Source organism: Homarus americanus, unplaced genomic scaffold (genome assembly GCF_018991925.1).
Source record: "Homarus americanus isolate GMGI-L3 unplaced genomic scaffold, GMGI_Hamer_2.0 scaffold57980, whole genome shotgun sequence".
Classification (NCBI taxonomy): Eukaryota; Metazoa; Arthropoda; class Malacostraca; order Decapoda; family Nephropidae; genus Homarus; species Homarus americanus.
In genome coordinates, this window is record NW_024716703.1 from 25133929 (window position 1) to 25156080 (window position 22152).

General features: G+C 40.7%; 1 protein-coding gene across 6 annotated transcripts; it reads left to right on the forward strand.

Moving 5' to 3' along the window:
* The first annotated feature begins 8779 nt into the window (after positions 1–8779).
* LOC121858360 (dipeptidase 1-like) lies at positions 8780–22067 on the forward strand. 6 transcript variants are annotated; one of them, XM_042354800.1, is made up of 11 exons: positions 8780–8881; positions 10245–10403; positions 10678–10834; positions 11394–11526; positions 11654–11804; positions 12152–12227; positions 12363–12539; positions 13108–13195; positions 13595–13670; positions 13857–13995; positions 21433–22067. In XM_042354800.1, the coding sequence occupies exons 2-11, from the start codon at positions 10309–10311 to the stop codon at positions 21541–21543; spliced, it is 1203 nt and encodes a 400-aa protein (XP_042210734.1). In that variant the 5' UTR covers positions 8780–8881; positions 10245–10308; the 3' UTR covers positions 21544–22067. The 6 variants fall into 6 exon arrangements, with proteins under 6 accessions (XP_042210734.1, XP_042210735.1, XP_042210730.1 ...); XM_042354801.1 differs by lacking the exon at positions 8780–8881 and adding an exon at positions 9747–9926; XM_042354796.1 differs by lacking the exon at positions 8780–8881 and adding an exon at positions 9956–10151.
* The last annotated feature ends 85 nt before the right edge of the window (positions 22068–22152 follow it).

The following is a 22152-nucleotide window of genomic DNA, read 5'->3' on the forward strand; positions in this document are numbered from 1 at the left end:
GTATACAACCTAAACGGTAACTTTATGATTTTGTGTGAGACAATATGACACAACGGACGAAGGATTTTGACAACCCTACCGAGACAACAGGAGTCACAGTGTTCATTCTGAAATTCATCGGATCCCTCTGTAACGATACATTTTTGTTTATATGAAGTGTATGATAAATCACTTCATATAGTGGAAGAAACATTAAAAATCAAAGTGTTACGTTATAGTTTGTTCGACTAAATAAATAGAATTACAGAGTTGCCAAGAATTCGTGGTGATTAATGGCACCAAAACATTGAACATCCCAGTGACAAGCGGTGTGCCACAAGGCGGAGTGTTTGGGTCAGTTCATTTTTTCCTTTATCTACATTATTTTCCTAAGTTATTGTGTTTATTTTATTTTACTTAATACTTTGTTATTGTATCCCCCTCAATGTTCTTCTGTACAAACTTTGGTATTATTATCGTTATTTTCATCCAGTGAATTGTAGGATTTTAAGTTTTGGAATCCGTAGTTTAGAACATTCTAATACATTTTTCCTCTATAGCGTTCCCGCGGGAAAAATATATTTTTCGAGTATTTTAACCGATAAAATTACGAACGTTATTACTTGGTTAAAACTGGGCAGGTCTTTGGTGTAGATAAACGTTAGGTCAGGTTTTCCAAAGTTTGTTTCGTGTTGTTTTTTTTTTTGGTATTTCCCCCAATTTGTTCCTCTACATCAAAGCCCTGTCCAGTTTTAACCAAGTCACGACCGGAATTAAATTCATACATTCAAAGTTGGCATAAATTATGTATCTCATCAAATTATGTGTAAAGTATACAGCATATGTGTAGATTATGCAGCTGTGTGTGTAAGTTTTTTATGCATTTAACTATATAAATTATACTGTCATATCCATGAGCTTTGAAGGTGAATCACGGAGAAATAATATGGATGACTGTAATAAATTATACACCTAAATGCATTAATTTTACAGTAAAATGTGTAAACTACAACACCAAATCTTCTATCATGAAGCACTTCCTCCGTGAGCTGCAGAGGGCGTTGCGTCACTACTACAGGTAAGAGTCGGGTACTTACCTATTACCGCTGCTCTTCCTGGGGTGCTGGACGATCCTGGGAGCCGAGGTGTAGGTGTAGGTAGACAGGTTAACGCCTCCACCTGTCGACATAGTCATCACCTCCGTCATGTTACCTGGGTGGTGGCTGCCTGACGGGTTAGTTGCCTCGCTACCAGGCTTGGTGTTAGCTCCTTGTTTGGTTAAACGCGGAATGGTCGTTTACCGTATGAACGCACACAAAGAGAAACACTAGCGGTGACGGTTTGTTTTCAGGTGGTAGATGATCTCTGAGTTTGTCGTTCCTTTAGGTTATACAGCCTGTTGGGTAATAGCGGGTAAATATCTCAAATAATCAATAACTTCCTGTTTTATATAACTTTACTAATAACAACAACCTTGGCTACGAATGTTAAACAACCACTACAACAGCTCTTAACCCCCCCCCCCCCTGCCACCACGATACTTTACAACTTTTACAACCCTTACAATCTTCACACAGTTGTTCCTAATTATACACACTGTCACTAAACTAAAGCATAAATATAGTGTCTTTATAGTTAGCTTCACTATACCCTGGCATAAGAGGCGTGTTATCCGTGGGCAGGTGTGGTGAAGGAAGCCCTTGTGTGGTGATTGAGATGGCTGTCAGGCGTGAGGGAAGAGAGAGGGAGGGAAGGCGGGCGGGTCCTCTCACTACACTGATATTGTGTCATTAACTTTCCGCTTGGTGGAAGTTTCAGGCACATGATTTTTACTTCACCTAAAGTTAAAAGAAATTAGGTGACATTATTACTATCAGTAGTAGTAGTAGAGACAGACAATCGTTCATAAAGTTCTTGTGGATAATGAACAACCGTGTACTGAAACATGACAAACAACTGCACAAAAAATTCAATACAGTAGACATAAATTAACAGGCCAAGACAAGAAGTTGCTGGCCATGATTGCAAGGTGTGCAACATACTTAAAACACTTGCAACACAAATGTATGACCTCAATTCACTCAGAGAAGCCCTCCTTCCTCTTCACCATCAGCACACTGACCTTAACATTCCTGTGTGTGTGGGGGGTATGTGTGGGGGGGTGTGTGTGGGGGTGGGTGTGTGGGTGTGGGTGTGTGGGGGGTGGGTGTGTGTGGTGGTGTGTGTATGTGTTAGTGTCTGTGTGTATGTGTGGGGGTGTCTGTGTGTGTGGGGGGTGTCTGTGTGTGTGTATGTGTGGGGGGTGTCTGTGTGTGTATGTGTGGGGGTGGGTGTCTGTGTGTGTATGTGTGTGTCTGTGTGTGTATGTGTGGGGGTGTGTCTGTGTGTATGTGTGGGGGGTGTCTGTGTGTGTATGTGTGGGGGGGGTGTCTGTGTGTGTGTGTGTGTATTTGTGTGTGTTTGTGTTCAAGCCGCAACACATCTCTAGGCAACACGTACCCTCAACACTTGTTTTAAATAAATCATCACGTAGCATTCCAGGGCTCATAGTTCGTGATGTTTTAATGGCCTCAGGTGTTTCTTGTGGTGTCCGGTATGTAAAATAGGTCGACAACAATTTCGCTGTGTGTGTGTCAGTATTGAGTGTGGGATTATATTTACGATAGGTCTCTGATAAAGAAAAAAATGGAGCTCTTTCGAAAACGACTGGTGACATGGGACACCTCTCACCTCACCATGGGTCCTAGCCTGACCTAACCTACCACGGTCCTAACCTAACCTACCACGGTCCTAACCTAACCTACCACGGTCCTAACCTACCCTACCACGGTCCTAACCTAACCTAATGTGTGCTACTCGTAATATTTCACCAAACTTAATGGTATCTTATTGTAATATAGCCACAGTCCTAATGGGTACCAGTGTCAAGACGTCCTTAATTTTAATGGGTCTTGATGCCAATGGGTTATGTGAGATTAGGATCAATTAGATTTGGGTTAGGTTAAGTTAGGCTAGAATAGGTTATGTTTGGGTTAGGTTAGGTTAGGTTAGGTTAGGTTAGGTTAGGTTAGGTTAGGTTAGGTTAGGTATGGGACCATCTTCACCCGTAGTCGTGTCGAGCAGTTCTTAAGTCACCCGAACCTGAGTCTAGGCTTTCCTTTGATATGGTATTTCTCAAGGGATCAAGTATATAAGGAAGTCGTAAATATCATTGGAATCCCGACATGTTTGTCATTATTACTATTATCATTATTACTATTATTATCATTATTACTATTATTATCATCATTATTATTATTATCAGTATTATTGTTATTATCATTATTATTTTCCGTACTTCAAACTATTTCTAACTAGTACCACAACGCCATCTGCTGCCTAGTAACTGAACTATTATTTATTTTCACCTACAATACTGTATCACTAATTCTGTAGCGCTGAGTGTCGTCTCCTTCTACTACAAAAGAATAAATGCACCGTCAAAATAATAATCACTTAAAAAAATACAAATACAATGAAAATAAAGCCACCTGGTCCATGATAAATTAGAGGCATATTTTGATACCATAATAACAGGCCACATTATAATGACCGCAATAACATGAAACATTATAATGACCGCAATAACATGAAACATTATAATGACCGCAATAACATGAAACATTATAATGACCGCAATAACAGGCAGCATTATAATGACCGCAATAACATGAAACATTATAATGACCGCAATAACATGAAACATTATAATGACCGCAATAACAGGCAACATTATAATGACCGCAAAAACATGAAACATTATAATGACCGGAATAACATGAAACATTATAATGACCGCAATGACAGGCAGCATTATAATGACCGCAATAACATGAAACATTATAACGACCGCAATAACAGGCAGCATTATAATGACCGCAAAAACATGAAACATTATAATGACCGCAATAACATGAAACATTATAATGACCGCAATAACAGGCAGCATTATAATGACCGCAATAACATGAAACATTATAATGACCGCAATAACATGAAACATTATAATGACCGCAATAACAGGCAGCATTATAATGACCGCAATAACATGAAACATTATAATGACAGTTGTCGACTCAAGACCCCTCTCTTATGGCCATTGTAACACCTGAAACACCTCATTAGCATCAGACAGGTAGACACAACGCAGGTAATAATAGCTACTACTTGTATTTAGTTGAATGATTGACAGTCTTGGTACAGCAACTATCATCCTCTGAGTGCCACAAGTTCCTCTGTTTTTTTCCCTCCCCAACACACGAATTTCTGGCACCCTAAACGTCACTTCTGGCACCTATACATGTTCATAACGAGTTGACACGAGTTCTAGCTGAGATCAGGTCAGTCTTGTTTGTATACATCGCACAGAAAAACAAATACGAGTTACTAGGGCACGAAACTGTAGTGTTGTTCCGTGATAGTAAACGTAACACATCCACGGCAACAGTTGGTTACGCCCGCCGAAACCAACTTTTTTGAATCAATTATATCGACCCCGTGTTTCCAGGGACGCTACTCAGACACACCACGAGTATCACCACAGCTTACCACTTTCATGAATGCCTTACGCTATCTGTTAGGTCCAAGAATCACACATGACAGAGGTGTTTACTGTGTGGTGGTCAGGCGAGGAATGTCATGTCTAGACCGGCTCAACCTGGCTCACCTGACCCACCAGGTAGTTGCCAATGATTGGTTTTCTTGGTAAATAATACTCACATGTTTCTTTGAGTTTTGAAGAACATTGGTAAGATAATATTGTCGTATCTTTCCGGTATTTTCTTTTTTCTATGGTTGTTATTCACAAGTATCGAGTATTATTTTTATTATATAATTATCCTGAATGTCGAGTGTTTGGCCTCTAACATTAACAACAAAAAACTCAAATAGAAACATATATATAATACTTTTAATTTTTACTTTTTCTAGTTCACTTATCAAATATTTCAAAAAATAAAACCTTTTAAAGAATATATCACTTTTTTATCACCTTAAGACAAAACAGCTCTGGCAACACGACGAGTTTACACACACAAACTCAGCGTGTTTTAGTTTATTTTCTCAAACTAAGAAATCACCATTCACATCATATTCAGGCTAGAGTGTTAAAAGATCACCCAGCGATATTATTTTGTCTGTCATCGTCCATTGTCACAGAAAATTGTCTAATCTTGTGGGAATCTCTTCTACTAACGCCCGGGTGACCATAGTTCCCCCGCGTCACTATGGCAACACGACGCCACAACTCGAATGTCCGCCGCTAGAGTCTTCGGTAAACATAATTATCTCTATCTTTGTTTTTAGCACGATTTTTATTATGATATTAATGTTATAATCTTCATTTCTATTAAAGTCATTATTTTTGCCCCTTACCTGTACCTTATCATCACCATCTGTCCTCTGCAACAACATCATAACACAATAATAAGAGCAGAAGTTTTGGCCGCGATAGAAAAGGCAGATATAATGCGTTCATTTATTGATCTGAAGTTAATGTTTACTACTTAATATAAACAGTTGGGTGTTATTGGGGTTAAAACACTAGATTTACGAGACGAAGAAAGTATCGTGTATTATTGCGTTAAACACTTCAATGACATCACTTGGCAGATCACACAGTTGTAGGGAATTTACAAACACACACACACACACACACACGCCTTGATCATTCTGCTTCTCCATGCTACTAACTGAAGGTAATTGAAGAAAAAACTCTAAAATATAAACAAACACAGCTGCTATTTATATGATAATTTTTAAATTATTAGATTTTATTTTTTAATATGTTTTCCATTGAAATAATATATGAAACTTATTTTCTGCAGTATTCTCTGATAAAACATATGACGGCAGAAGATGGTGGATATTTTGTTATGAGTATCGCTACAGAGAAGAGTTACTACCAGGAGGATCAACTGACGGAGGTAATTGGGAGATACAACCTGGTAAATACTTTTGAATATGTTACCCCTGCAGACCCTAACTTAGTCATTTTCTGTATTCAAGGATGGTTTGAAAGAAAATGTCACCACTTTATTGGTAACTACTTCATTACGCCTGTTAACAATCCACTATCCATTTCGTTATATTAAAAGTAACAGTAAGATTGGACTCTTAGAAAATAAGATATATAAACCACAAGAACTTATGTGACTTCTATAGAAAGATACATTCTTTACGTACAGTTAATTGCTGCATTTTCTATGTGCTGAATTAATGTCATCGTTAAGATTATTTTAATTATTAATATATTATAAATCTTTATGTCTCATCTATTTATTTATCTTTGTGTACAACTATTATACTGTTGTAAATAATGTACATATAATTTAGAGTAGTTTACTAAATTACTATTAAGTTACCGCTGGTTGTCTCAAAGAAAATGAAGAGATAAAGTTTATGGTAGACTCCGTTAGATCTTTATTTTATATTAATATTTCGTCATGCCAGTTTTTTCTTTACTTGGAACATTATTGCAACATCCCAGACTTTACTTTCCCTCTAGTGTTATCAAACTCCAGATGTTACTATTACTAATTTATTGCCACATCCCATTACTACAAGGATTATGAAGCACCGTGAATTTATTGATGATAATTATGCTTAGATTCAATAAGACTTCGAAAGCAATTTTTTTTTTTTTAAGATAAATATTTATGAAAGCACTTTACATTGTTGTGGGTCCTGTTGGTTTTAATTTCTGAGGTGACGACAACACCTGAAGTTGGGTAGCATCTTTGTCTTCGGAGTCGTCATATAAGTCGTCGTGGTGTCGTGGGCGTGGGTGCAGCTGAGGGAGGTCTGTACTGCCCCCGCCAGTAGCAGGAGGAAGAGGCAGATGGCTGTGGTGATGGTGGTTGTTGGAGGAGCACTCATGGTCAAGATATTAAGGCGGCGGCACACTGGGCACTTTCCTCCAAACATGCTTGGCAAACACGCTCTGGCCAGCAAAACAAAGAGACGTTTTGCGTCACACTGGGGTGTTTTGTTGGCCCGTCTGCCCAACACAACGAAAACAACAACAAAGCGTCTAGATGAGGTTCACCATGGATCCTGTTGCTACAGTTGAGGCCTTGCAGGATTGTGCTATCGTTCTTCAATTGATGAAGAAAAGACAATGGTCGCGTCGTGAAGTTTGTTTAAAAGTGGCGGCGGCTGGCTGGTCAAAAAAGACCCTGAATAATTATTTAATAATACTAAAGAAGTTTCAAAGTGACGAATAAAATAAATATGTCACCGTCTGTGTTATATTTTAAATTAGTATTATTTTATGACTTAATTAAAATTTTCCTTGAGATTATATGAAGCTCATTTGAGCACCAATCCGGCCAGCAAAGATCATCGCCAAACCATTGTTCATTTCTAGCAACAGCCGAAATCCTGCTGCTTGCTGGGCGGTCAAGCCAGCGGCAAGCAAAACAGGCAACATGTTTGGAGGAAAGTGGCCAGTGTGCCGCCACCTTAACTGTACAACTCTTCGTTCACCTCTCTCTGATAATACCAGAATTATTAAAGACATCATTGACAATTTTGATGAAAAGAACACCACCATCACGATAATAATAATAATAATAATAATAATGATAATAATAATAATAATAAATACAACACCTGGATATAAGGTGGTAATAACTCCAGGTAAGGCTCTCTCGTTAAATTAATTAGCCGTTCCTCTTAAGGACAGGTGAAAATTTGCTTAATTAGCGGACCGAGGTGAGAGGAACATGTTCAATGAGTTTTCAGAGTGACACGTAGTGAATGTATGTCATGGTCTCTCTCTCTGTGTTTTCCCTACCAGAGGACGAACAGCTCTCTCTCTCTGCAGCTAACAGGAAGGTCTCAAGATCTTTTCAGTAATCATATCTTGCTTAGCTCCCCTCACCTGGAAACAGCTTTTTATTATTTCGTATCTCTTGCATCACTTCCCCCGAGGAGGATCTAAACCAACCAATAATAATATCCCTTTAAGAATGGTGGTTTAAACCCTCTGAGAATCATAGCTAAAACGTTCTTCGAGTTATAACTTAGGTGATCGTCCTTAAGAGTTATACTTAAACTAACCACTTCCAAGAGTTAAGTGCATTTAACCTTATACACATACATATATATAGTAAATTGATATATAAAAACACGAGAAATCTTTGTTTTGTTTTTTGTTAGTTAATCACCAGAAACGTCATAGTTTATTGTTTATTGATTATTTCCCATTTTCTAGGTATAAGAGGATTTGTGGCAAGGATGGCAGGTCAGTTTATTGTTCTACGACTGCCGGGGTTCTTCCTGTCCATGTTATTGATCGGTTATTCAACGTTTACATGACCTTAGTAAAATTGTCTCGATTCGGAAACCTAACCTAACCTAACCTAACTTAAGCTCTCTCTGTCAGGAAACGTAAATACAAATCAAGATAAACAAATATGTTGTTTACATCGCCTTACAGACATAATTGTACAGAAAATATTTAATTATACTCTTTAGTGAATATTTAATGAATCTTGTATATCATTAAATATTTGAGGGTGTAAATGTATGGTATCAAACACACATCCATGTAAACACACCCACACACACACACACACACACACACACACACACACACACACACACACACACACACGCACGCGCGCGCGCGCGCGCTTATAAAACAAACTCAACAGGGTGAAAACATTTACACAACACATCAGAGATTGAAGGTCACCTCAGTGTGGCTTTGAGTCGAGGGAACCTGCCAGGACATTATACTCACCCTGACACTCTTTACCTGTGACCTCTAGCGTGTATCAGGCTTCCCCCCTCTCACTCTCTCGGGTCAATATAGTAAAACAAACGGGTTACCTTCGGTGACTGGGGGCAGGGCGAACAGGTGAGGGGAGTTGTGTGCATCAAGAACGTCCTCGTTCAGTTGGAAGTTAATCTTGTAGACAAGTTACTCTGGGATGGGACACCGTCTCAGTGAAGCCATACATAGCAAAAGCCCACCCGGTGCTACCATTGTCAGCGCTAGGGCCACCCAGCGAAGAAGAACCGGGCTCTCGAGGTCTGTGCCAAATACTGGACAACCGGGCACCAACACACCCCTTGTCCGGCAACAATTAAGAAGTGTGCAGCTTGTGGTGGCCTTCATTCCTCCTCTGACCGGGAGTGTCCCAAGTGGAAGGAGTGTCGGGTAGCAAAGCTGCAATCCATGAAAAAAATTAATTACAGGGAGGCTTTAATTGTGGTTAAGAATCAAGGAAATGAGAAGGAAGAAAAGAACCAACAAAAAGACGAAGAAAACGAAAAACAAAAAGAACAAGATCAAGCAGTGTGAAAAATGCAAAAAGGGAAGAACAACAAGAGGTAGAGGGCTAACTAACAAGTGTACGGCAGTAATAACCTAAGTTGTCGACGACCGAGAAAAACAAATCAACAACAACGACAACATCCCGGAGAGGACCTCATATATCGTGTTATATCTCTGCTCCTTGACCATGATGGAGTAGATAACTTCATCCACCAGTGACTTGCGCAACGGTGTAATATTATACTCATGTACCGTGTGTGTGTGTGTGTGTGTGTTTGGCTGCCCGTGTGTGTGTGTGTGGCTATCTGTGTGTGTTTTAGTTGGTAGTTAAACTTGGCTTCATCTGAACGCCCGTAAATGACACTTAATCACCTAAAACAAAATACAACATTTTTATCTAATCAAACATCATCATATCTCCTCCAGGTCCAGGTAGAGTCAGTTTCACCCTGACCTTGACGTTACCTACACGTGTCTCTCAGTGGTGTCGTGACGAGGCAAAGAGAAAACAAAAACATCGAATGAGTGCCAGGAATTAAGTAGAGGACCCAAGTGTAGGCGACGTGGTATGACCCACGGGAGACTAGTGACTGTGTATAGCTTAGTCTTGGTTCTGGTGGTGGTGGTGAGTTTAATTAATACATCTAGCCTGTAAAACATACCAGAAACTGTAAATAAGAAAGTCGAGATATTGGAGAAAAAAAATCTCCAACTAACAACGACTAGTGTTTGTGGTGCACTGCCTGAGTCTGTGATGACCGGATGCTGTTGACGACAAGTACAGTAGTGTAGTGGCCAAAAGTTAACACCGGATGAGTCTCGCCTTGCCTCTCACATTGAAGGCAGCTGTGTAATAAGTTCTACACTAAACTGTCTAGGTGCTGTATTCCTTATAGTTAAATTAGTGTTGGATCAGGTGATAAAGTATCGTGTTTGGTTTCAGGAGTAGAGATTGTTGGAGCTATAGAGGAACACTTGGAACCTCTACTACACGATTCTCTTCTGTGATGTCTGGGTTGACGGCCTCCCAAGAACCGCTTCCCTTGTCGGAGCGGCTGGCACACGCCCGAGCCATCCTGGGGGAGGTGCCCCTTGTCGACGGGTGAGGATTACAATGTCATTCATTCCCAGGTGTTGTTCTAGTATTTGTGTATTGGAGAACTTGAGTTATATTAAATCTGGGTAATTAACCTGAATCGTGAAAGAAAACGTAATACATTGTGACTTAATTTGTACAGAAATAATCATGTTGTTTCTGTATTGTCTAATGAGGACACACTGTACCATCCAGGTATGTCTACACTAGGAACTATAAATCTAAATGGTTCTAAATTCCATCATTTTTATCTCCCTTATTCTCCACGTTGTGTTGACAGCCACAATGACTTAGCCATGACCATCCGTAAGGTAGTGAACAACCAGCTGGCACAGTTCCCCTTTCACCAGGACCTGACCAAGCTGGAACCATGGGCGTCCCAAACTTCAAGCCACACTGACTTGCCTCGTCTAAGGAAAGGTCATCTTGGAGGTCAGGTCAGTGTTAAGGTTCTAATAATTAAGTATAAATATGATCTAATAAGCTCATGTATTTTGTACCGTTGTTGTTGACTCTGCCAGATGGGAAGGAAGGATTTAAGATCACAGGAGGTACACACAGCAACTTAACCTCAGCAGTAATGAAATGAAAAACAGTAACCGCTTAGATGTCTATAGCGCCAGCGTCTTGAGTCCAATTAGGTTCTCATTAATAATGCAGTTGTCTATTCCTGAACTTTACCTGTTAACTTTTCTCACTGTTTGATACCTCTTACATATATATTCTGAATCCATGTCGGTCTCTACATGTAGTTTTCGGTGTTCAGGAGAGCACGTCAACATAACTTCTGTGAGTTTTGCTCCGAAAGTTTCATAAGTAATTATACATTAATGCTGAACTATTTTTTTATTGTTTAACTTCACTCTATTTATCTCTCTCTTCCTTTTATAGTTCACAAATTAAAGTTGACCTTAGTGAATGTATGTACCGCTTTGTTTATTTTATTTGTTTATAATGAGGAGAGCTACACCACAGTCCACTATACCCCCCTCATAGTTCTGGAGCGCCTGGGTGCCTAATGACTCACAGTACAAGAACGCGGTGACGCAGACGCTGGAGCAGATCGACGTCATCAAGAGGCTGGTGGACAGGTACCCGGATGACCTCCAGTTTGTGACCACAGCTGACGGTGAGCGCCAGGCCTTGTGTTAACCGTCTTAAAGTCTTAATAAAGTCTAATACAGAATGATGATGAACATGTAAGTTATCTGCAGCAGAAAAAGGCTTTATCACATCTGGTCACTTTGGACTTGTAGGTATCCTGGAGGCTCACGCTAAGGGCAAGATCGCCTCCCTGATCGGTGTAGAAGGCGGCCACACCATAGACTCCTCCCTCGGGGTACTGAGGATCTTCTACAACGAGGGAGTCCGCTACCTCACCCTCACCCACACCTCCAACACCCCTTGGTATGTGAGAGTAACAGCCCTCGTGAGTAACAGCAGTAACAGTCCCTAATGGGCGTGAGTAACACGCCCTGGAAGGTGGGAAAAATGTCCCTTGTAGGTGGAGGTTGAACGATGGGTAACACAGTGGCTAGTATGGGCAAAATAATAACTCCATAAGGTTAGGTTTGATTAGGTTAGGTTAGGTGATAAATTAGACCAAAAATTAGCTTACTTTACTGCATTAAAAAGTGATATTTGTAACAGAAGACACCGACACGACGATAACTCAACACATTATTAAAAACTATTCAACTAGAACTCAATAAGCTGATCCATTACAAATAAAGGAAGGCATTTCTCTCCTCCAGGGCGGATTCATCTGTGTCTGAATCGGGTGACAAGGGCCAGCATATTGAATTTGACGGGTTGTCAGCCTGGGGCAAGGTGAGTGTGATACGATGGAAGTTTAATACTTTGTGAATCCTTACAAAAGTAGGAATTTATGAAGGAAGATTGATGGTACAGTCTCTCAGGTGGAGGTGAGGAAGACGAGACAGGTAAACAGTCTCTCTCACACAGGTGGTGGTGAAGGAGATGAACAGACTGGGGATGCTCGTGGACATCTCCCACGTCGCGTCACAAACAATGAAGGACGTACTGAACGTGACTCGCGCCCCTGTCATCTTCTCCCACAGCAACGCCCGCGCCATCAGAAACATCACCAGGAACGTCCCCGACGACATCCTCGTCAGGCTGGTGGGTGTCTCTTCGTCAGGCTGGTGGGTGTCTCTTCGTCAGGCTGGTGGGTGTCTCTTCGTCAGGCTGGTGGGTGTCTCTTCCTCAGGCTGGTGGGTGTCTCTTCGTCAGGCCTCAGTGAAGTTTGATAAAATAGACATCTTCTGTCAGCCTCGTCAGGAGTCATGGGTCTGAGAGTTATTTATTTTCCACCTCTACATAAGATACACCTTCATTAATCAGTTTATTTTCGTCGAAGGTTCTCCAGATACACTTGACAGAAACATTTTTGCCACCAAGAAGTTCCCACGATTTTGACAGCAGACATGATGCACTAAAATATATTAATTTACTCTTATTTTTGTCTTGGAATTTTTCACAATATCGGCACTTGGTTTAGGAGGATGACGACATAACTGACAAAATATTTCACTAATTCAACTGAGACGAAGGAATATACATTGTATCTAGTATTTTCTCAGTTACAGTAGACCATTGTTTATATCCACTTAGAGACTATAACCTGTCAACTATAACTAGCCATAGTCACTCAGCTTGAAGGTTTATAGTGGATGTCTCATGTCTTCAGCGTGAGAACGGGGGCGTCGCCATGGTGAATTTCTTCACTGCGTTTCTCGTCGACGACTTGAACACAGCGTCCATCAAGAGTGTTGTGGGTGAGTGTCTCTCTGTTAACCTTCTCGGGTCCCACAAACGAGATGAGGTGTGATATATACTGTAAGACCCCACAGTAATGATAGTACGGTCCCACAGTACTGATAGTACGGTCCCACAGTACTGATAGTAAGGTCCCACAGTACTGATAGTAAGGTCCCACAGTACTGATAGTAAGGTACTAACAGAAGGAACTATCACCTCCAATGGCTTTAAACTTACTCCCTCGTTAGGCAAAGGTTATAACTGTTGAAATGAACAGTTATTTCCTCAACACATTTTATACACGAAGACTAAGTTGTTGTTATTGAATCTCTCGGAAAAATTACCTTAAACTTCTTTGATGTCATTTTGATTTCACGTTATCGATACGTACTGACATCTGGTGTTCCTCTTCACAGCTCACATCAACCATATCCGGAAGGTGGCGGGAGTTGATCACGTGGGCATCGGCAGCGACTTCGATGGTATGCATAGGTGAGTAGGGTGTTGGCTCTTGTGTGCTTGTTATGAGTAATAGCCCAACCGGACATAGGCGATCGACCCACAACGGAGCCTAACACTGGTTCTTGTGGTACTTGTGCTTCACTAACACTAGTATTCCAGTGCTTCACTAACACTGGTGCTCCTGGTGCTCCACTAATAATAGTTGTTGTGTTACAGGCCGCCAAAGGGACTGGAAGACACCAGCAAGTATCCTGACTTGTTCGCTGAGCTTCTGTTGGATCCTTCCTGGACTGACGAAGACCTGAAGAAACTGGCAGGACTCAACATCATCCGCGCCTTTCGGGAGGTGGAGAAGGTGAGTCTGCCTGAGGTGTTGTGGTAATCAAGGTCATGTTGCTCGTCAAAACACCTGAGTTGTTGATGACGCCTGAATTACTTCTGTGTGTTTCTGTAGTCAGTTGTGAATTATCTTAGAGGTAATTGAGTAGAAGATCTTGCTATATTTTCTTCAGTGTTGTGTGGGATAATTTGTCATGTTTGTCGTACGAGTTTACAAAGACTTTATTTTCTTTCAGGTGCGAGATGAACTGAAATGTGAGGACCCCTGGGACCAGCCCATCCCTCGGGAGGATATCAAGGACCACCTCCACTGTGTCAACACCTGGTCATAAACACCTGTGTATCTTACCTGTGTCGAAACATAAATCACATTGTATTCATGTAGCCGTGATGTGATTTAACTTCTATGTATATTTACTCTTTATGTATATCATGTATAAGAAAATGTATTCAGGTAATATATCTCTTGAGTGTATTTGGGATAATTTAGTATTTAAAAGAGTATTGTCAGGTATGGTCAGAGTAATGCACTTAACCTGTTGATAGCGGCCTACTTTATCAGTGTTATGTATTCTGTAACCAGTATATTTGACCTTCTGCGGGGGTATATATACAAACGGCGGAAATTATGTATCCTTTGTATTTTACTTTATATATCTTGTGTATTACGATATTTGAGTTTATTTAATCACTTCAGTTGATAAATTGATCCGAGTAAAGTGACAATGTAACCGGAGTTAAATCATTGTACTCAGAGGATTTATTTTATTTCATTATTAATTTATCTGTTATTTTATTAAAGTTATTGGTAGACTAAAGTTCCATTATTCTACCAGAATTTTTTTTTTATATATAACAAACTGAAAATGTATTTGTTAAAGGTTTATGTCTTTTAATTCATCACATTGAGAAGAAATTAATATATTATACTAAAATATGATGAAACACCTCCACTGTGTCAACACCTGATCATCAACACCTCGCCAACAACACCATCAACACCTACTCCTGACCACAACAAGCTCAGAATTATTCATAATTTACAACCAGACGAGAACTTGAATTGAGTAATGCATGTTTGGGTACCAAGACTCGGCAACCCCAGGTACAGCTTTCACATACCTGCCGGGTAAATATATACCAAAGGTAAAGCACAAACAGGTTAGGAATGACTGGGTGTTCAGTATTGTCAGCAGAGGCGGACCAGACACACGCGCCTTGTGACGTTGGTAAGGAATACACTGTTTAGTTTGGGTCTCGGGTCAAGTGAAGGAACTCGCTAGAAGGCATTTGTTTTGTTCTTTTCTGGGGATTAATTCACCCGGACACAGATCAGTGACCCACATCGGGGCCTGGGGGCGAAAATGTAATAATAATAATAATAATAATAATAATAATAATAATAATAATAATAATAATAATAATAATAATAATAATAATAATAATAATAATGATAATAATAATAATAATAATAATAATAATAATAATAATAATAATAATAATAATAATAATAATAATAATAATAATAATAATAATAATAATAATAATAATAATAATAATAATAATAATAATAATAATAAAGAACAATAAAGAAAAACAAAAATGAAAAAAAGAGTGAGAAACAATATATGTATGTTGTGTTGTCAAAGTAAAGAGAAACAATTGAGACCCTGCAATTGTGTGTAACTTAACCTTGGTCACATATGGCGCAGGATCTACCATTAGACAACACACTATGCTTCCAATATCTTCCCAGGCGGTAGTACCTCCCTGTTTGGTAGCTGCCTACTACCTACAAATGTTGTGTCTTATCATTATTGTAGGTTATGTATCTAAGCTACTGTGCCGAGTAGCATATATATATATATATAATCACGTGGCAACACTGCACGTGTTATGTGGTAACATTGCCCCGAGGCTGCCATATGGCAAGGCAGCCTCAGTCTGACTGTGTGAGCCGTGCATGGCACACGAGAGTCACCACTTGTATTTCTCTCATCCATAATAAACGGACTTCAGTGTTACACGGTGTTTCCCTACCCATCACTGCATTCTTCAGGGAACACTTGTAACCACCAATTAATTATCATTGAACACATGGGGATACTAATTAACATCTGTATGTTCTTGCCAACACATGTACACCCTAACTAACACATGTGGGTCCTAGCCAACATATGTGGGCCCTAGCCAAGACCTGTGAGTTCTAGCCAACACATGTGGGCTCCATAGTTATACAATCTGTCTCACTTTAAAAATCTGGTTTCCATCATCTTTCCGGTGTAGATTAATTTCAGTTTTTTGTTCTTTTTTCTTTTCACTCATACCCCCCCCCCTACCCTGACCCCGTTGTGGGTGGATGACTTGTGCCCGGGTGGACCTGAGCCAAAGCGCTTGTTGTTTTAGCTGTTTTAATGTCCTAACCTAACCTAACCTCTAACCTAACCTAACCTAACTTAACCTAACTTAACTTAACTTAAGCTAACCTAACCCAAAAAAAAGCAGCATGGTAACACACGAACAACATATTAACATTTATACCAGTTAAAAGTTATGTTGGGAGCATTAAAGACAATACCACATACCTCATACCACATACTTTATACCACATACCACATAACACATACCACAAAACACATACCACATACCCCATCATATCACATACCACATCCCTTATAACTTCACTTGTAATAATCCACTTTTCAAACAGTTCTCACGACACAGCGTAAAACTTCACAAACTTCCGTCGACTTAATACTATGTGACAAACTCTACTCTCTCTATCCATGGTAGAAGCAAATGAATTCTGGGTAAAAACACGATAGTGACGATTTGATTAGTTAATAGTAAGTCCCAGCTTATATTCTGTCTCCTGATTGGTGCAAGGACACTGTAACTACCAAACGACTTATCCATGACTGATAATAGTTGTTTATCACCTGTAGTTCAAGGCAGAGGGGAACCAGTTGCCACCAGATGTCCAGAAAATATACATAGAGAGCACAGTTTCTATCTATGATTTTCTATAACAAAATATTTTCAGATCTACGATGTTTGTGTGGAGTGTAGCGCTGTGGGCGTGTGTATGGGCGGCCCCACAGCATCCGCCCACGTTGGAGGGGAGGCTAGAACACGCCCGATCTCTTCTCCGTCAAGTGCCGCTGGTAGATGGGTGAGTTTTTCTTTATCTCATACTGTTATTTTCATTAACCACTTGAGTACGATCAGTTAATCCCTCGAGTACGATAATTTGACCCCTCGAGTACGATCAGTTAACCTATTGAGCACGATCATTTGACCTCCCATGTATGATAATTTAACTCTTTGATAACGGTAGCTCAATCCCATGAGTACAAGAAATTTACTCCTTAAGGACAATTATTTAACACCATGTTTACGATGATTATGAAGGAAGAAATCTTACTCAAGAGGTCACTTCGCTGTTCTAAAGGGTTAACTAATTAATATATTGTACTCAAAGGTTTAATTTATTATACTCAGGGATTTACAATGTTTATAAACCTGTTATATGACCCCATAAGAATTTATAATACATTGTGAAGCAGATTTTTTTTTTTCGGAACATAATCACATAATGTATTTCTTTTAGATTTATTCTCAGTTTATTCCTCCATGTTAAAGCTAACAATTCAATGTGGTACTGGCAGACATAATGACGTGGCCTTAACCATCCGTAAGACAACACTCAACCAGATGGCTTCCTTTCCCTTTCACCAAGACCTGAGCCAGCGAGAGCCATGGGCGTCCAGTCCTTTCAGTCATACTGACTTACCACGGCTCAGGAAAGGTCAGCTAGGAGGTCAGGTCAGTGGCGAAAGTATTGGGGTAATATGGGTTAATAATTGTTGTTCTCTTATAAATTAGAATAATGTATCAGTATTATATTTACAAGTTCATCAGCACCTCAGTATTAACAATGACTGCTGGGTCATTAACTTATAATTTAAATATATTTTTGTCTCTCTTAAAGAAGACAGTAAATAGTTTGAGACATTATCCTGAATAAGAGCTACACCACAGTCCATTATACCCCCCTCATAGTTCTGGAGCGCCTGGGTGCCTAATGACTCACAGTACAAGAACGCGGTGACGCAGACGCTGGAGCAGATCGACGTCATCAAGAGGCTGGTGGACAGGTACCCGGATGACCTCCAGTTTGTGACCACAGCTGACGGTGAGCGCCAGGCCTTGTGTTAACCGTCTTAAAGTCTTAATAAAGTCTAATACAGAATGATGATGAACATGTAAGTTATCTGCAGCAGAAAAAGGCTTTATCACATCTGGTCACTTTGGACTTGTAGGTATCCTGGAGGCTCACGCTAAGGGCAAGATCGCCTCCCTGATCGGTGTAGAAGGCGGCCACACCATAGACTCCTCCCTCGGGGTACTGAGGATCTTCTACAACGAGGGAGTCCGCTACCTCACCCTCACCCACACCTCCAACACCCCTTGGTATGTGAGAGTAACAGCCCTCGTGAGTAACAGCAGTAACAGTCCCTAATGAGCGTGAGTAACACGTCCTGGGAGGTGGGAAAAATGTCCCTTGTAGGTGGAGGTTGGACGATGAGTAACGATAATGTATAAAGTGGATAGTTTTATCTCGGCAAGTTAGTGAGGCTAGAAGCTTGGAAGATAGGAAGAGTATTGTGCAGAGTCCTGGTGAGTCAGCACCCCGCGGGAGAAGGGTCCAACATATAGATAATTTAACCATAATGCAATATACGGTAAGTCATCAATCAAAACTAAGTAAAGTTTATTCTCCAGGGCGGATTCTTCTGTGGCAGAATCCGGCGATGAAGGTCGGCACCTCGAGTTTGACGGCCTGACACCCTGGGGCCAGGTGAGTGTGGCACTGACATGAAGTGTTACTGAAGTCGTCGTGGAGAGAACGTCACCTGAGTTATTTCTTTCTCTCTCTTTCAACTTGATGTGTTTAAGACCGTGTGATGATATATAGGAGTATATGGCAACTTCTTAACATAGATAGACGATAATAGAGTATTGGTACAGGTGGAGGTGAGGAAGACGAGACAGGTAAACAGTCTCTTTCACACAGGTGGTGGTGAAGGAGATGAACAGACTGGGGATGCTCGTGGACATCTCCCACGTCGCGTCACAAACAATGAAGGACGTACTGAACGTGACTCGCGCCCCTGTCATCTTCTCCCACAGCAACGCCCGCGCCATCAGAAACGTCACCAGGAACGTCCCCGACGACATCCTCGTCAGGCTGGTAGGTGTCTCTTCTTCAGGCTGGTAGGTGTCACAACATCAGGCTGGTAGGTCCTTGCCTATATCCAGGAGTACCTCAAATAATAGCAATAAATTTGAACCACACTCGGTACATGGACACTAATAAGCTGACGTACATTCAAGGTCAGTCTTTTGTTCCCCTGCACAAGTATATAAAAGCCAGATAATGGTAACATAACCGCTCAGATAATAGTAGTGGACTCTGAGGAAACTTAGTGATCGTAAACATCTTTAACACCATCTTAAATACTTGTCATATCCCTTCCGTATTTTAAAGGACTTATGACCCACTTCCTTCCTTCGTCTCATTTTTCGGGAACTTTTATGATCATTATCCCGTAAACAACAGAGACACTGGGAACTATTATGACTGAAAATTAAAGAGGATGTTTTTCTTCCATCAGCGTGATAACGGAGGCGTCGCTATGGTTGTCTTTTACGCTGATTTTCTCGGCTTCGGAAACACGACTATCAAGGATGTTGTGGGTGAGTGGTGTATGGTGACGACCTTTGTGTGTGTAGGGAGGGGGATGGGGGGCGTGGAATAGGGTTTAGTAAGGCTCTCCTCATCTCTGACGCGATGAAAGGCACCCAAGTGTCAAACGGGGAGAGGCTATATCGAACCGAGTCAAAGAGATAGGATAGATTTAGTTTATCAATAACACCCGACACAAAGATATATCCAATTTAAAAAAAAAATCATAATCTGCTTGTTATTGGATGTGATGCTTCTGTTGCTGGTCGAGTTGCCTTGATCATGTTACTAGTTATAGAATAGTGTTGTTCAGTTCCATGTTATCGCTGCTGGAGATAAATTTCTGAATATCCACAGCTCATATCAACCACATCCGGGAGGTGGCGGGAGTGAACCATGTGGGTATTGGTGCTGACTTCAATGGTATGGGTAGGTGAGTATTTATAGTGGTTCTAGTGCTCCACTAACACTGGTGCTCCACTAACACTGGTTCTGGTGCTCCACAAACACTAGTATTCCAGTGCTTCACTAACACTTGTACTCCTGGTGCCCCACTAACACTGGTGCTTCACTAACACTAGTACTCCTGGTGCTCCACTAACACTAGTACTCCTGGTGCCCCACTAACACTGGTGCTTCACTAACACTAGTACTCCTGGTGCTCCACTAACACTAGTACTCCTGGTGCTCCACTAACACTAGTACTCCTGGTGCTCCACTAACACTAGTACTCCTAGTGCTTCACTAACACTGGTGCTCCACTAACACTAGTATTCCAATGCTTCACTAACACTTGTACTCCTGGTGCTCCACTAACACTGGTGCTCACTGGTGCTCACTACCACTAACACTGGTGCTTCACTAGTGTGCTTCACTAACACTCCTGGTGCTCCACTAACACTAGTACTCCTGGTGCTCCACTAACACTAGTACTCCTAGTGCTTCACTAACACTGGTGCTCCACTAACACTGGTTCTGGTGCTCCACAAACACTAGTATTCCAATGCTTCACTAACACTTGTACTCCTGGTGCTCCACTAACACTGGTGCTCCTGGTGCTCCACTAATAATAGTTGTTGTGTTACAGGCCGCCAAAGGGACTGGAAGACACCAGCAAGTATCCTGACTTGTTCGCTGAGCTTCTGTTGGATCCTTCCTGGACTGACGAAGACCTGAAGAAACTGGCAGGACTCAACATCATCCGCGCCTTTCGGGAGGTGGAGAAGGTGAGTTTACCTGAGGTGTTGTGTTACAGTACAGTAGAGTATTCAAGTCTTCTATACCACAATAAGATAAGTGGTGCTCAGACGTCAAGACCAATGCCACTTGGCCAATCCTTGAACTGAATTTCTACATTGTAACATTAATAACAAAATCGTTACAATAGTCTAGTGTTAACGATTTTGTCGATATTGATTTCACCTACTGATATAATTTAACCTAACCTAAGCCTAACACTAAAGCGATTAGTCCACGATACATTAGTGAAGTTCCTCGTTAACACCTTTGTAGTGAAAGTTCGTCCTCAGACACTGGTTGTTAGGTTAGGTTAGGTTAAGAGGGATTAGATTATATTCCCTTATAGTTCCCTTTATACTATAATGTTTATCGTTAGTGTTGATGATATTTTTACTGTTTATTTTAAATAGATTGTAATATTTTATTTACTTTTTGCGTGAATATTTATCAATTATTTTCCTTCAGGTACGAGATAACCTGAGAGGTGAGGCTCCCTGGGACCAGCCTATCCCTCAGAAGGAAGTCCAGGGCCGCCTCCAATGTGTCAACGCCTGGCCAGCAAAACCTCCAATGTGATAACACCTGGCCAACAGAATCTCCACTGTGACAATACCTGGCCAACAGCATCTCCACTGTGACAACACCTGGCCACTGTGACGACACCTGGCCATCAACACCTCTACTGTGACAACACCTGGCCATCAGCATCTCTCCTCTCTCAAGCTACACTGAAGATCAATTTCCTAACATAACTTTTAGAGATAATCGCCAGCCTCTACACATGTCAACAAATTTCTCCTACCTCCGTTGTTTATCCGAGTTATAACAACTATCAATGGAAGAGTCACTTAGTGCATAACGCGGCAACTTATTCCAATCTCTTACAACCTTCTTTCTGCAAAGCATTTACAAACGTCTGTATCAAAACATTTACCTATACTGCAGATTCTAAACGGTAGGGGACCATCACAGCGCCTTGTAGGACGCCTAACCTCTTGTTAATTCTCCATATTTAATGTTTCTTTATTTATTTTCTCTGCCTTTACCAATTGTCTATCTAAAAAATGTGTATTATATCAATAAACATCTTTTGAATTTAATTGAACTTTATTCCGATTCTGTGTTTACATGTACAGTACAGGAGTTTGTTATGAGGTGCAGTACATGACGTGTATATGCAGCAAA

Coding starts and splice junctions, on each gene's coding strand:
- LOC121858360 (XM_042354796.1), top strand. CDS start 10,114: ATGAGTCTCGCCTTGCCTCTCACATTGAAGGCAGCTGT. Junction 10,835..11,393: donor AAGGTCATCTTGGAGGTCAG/GTCAGTGTTAAG, acceptor CCCCCCTCATAG/TTCTGGAGCGCCTGGGTGCC. Junction 12,228..12,362: donor GGTTGTCAGCCTGGGGCAAG/GTGAGTGTGATA, acceptor TCTCTCACACAG/GTGGTGGTGAAGGAGATGAA.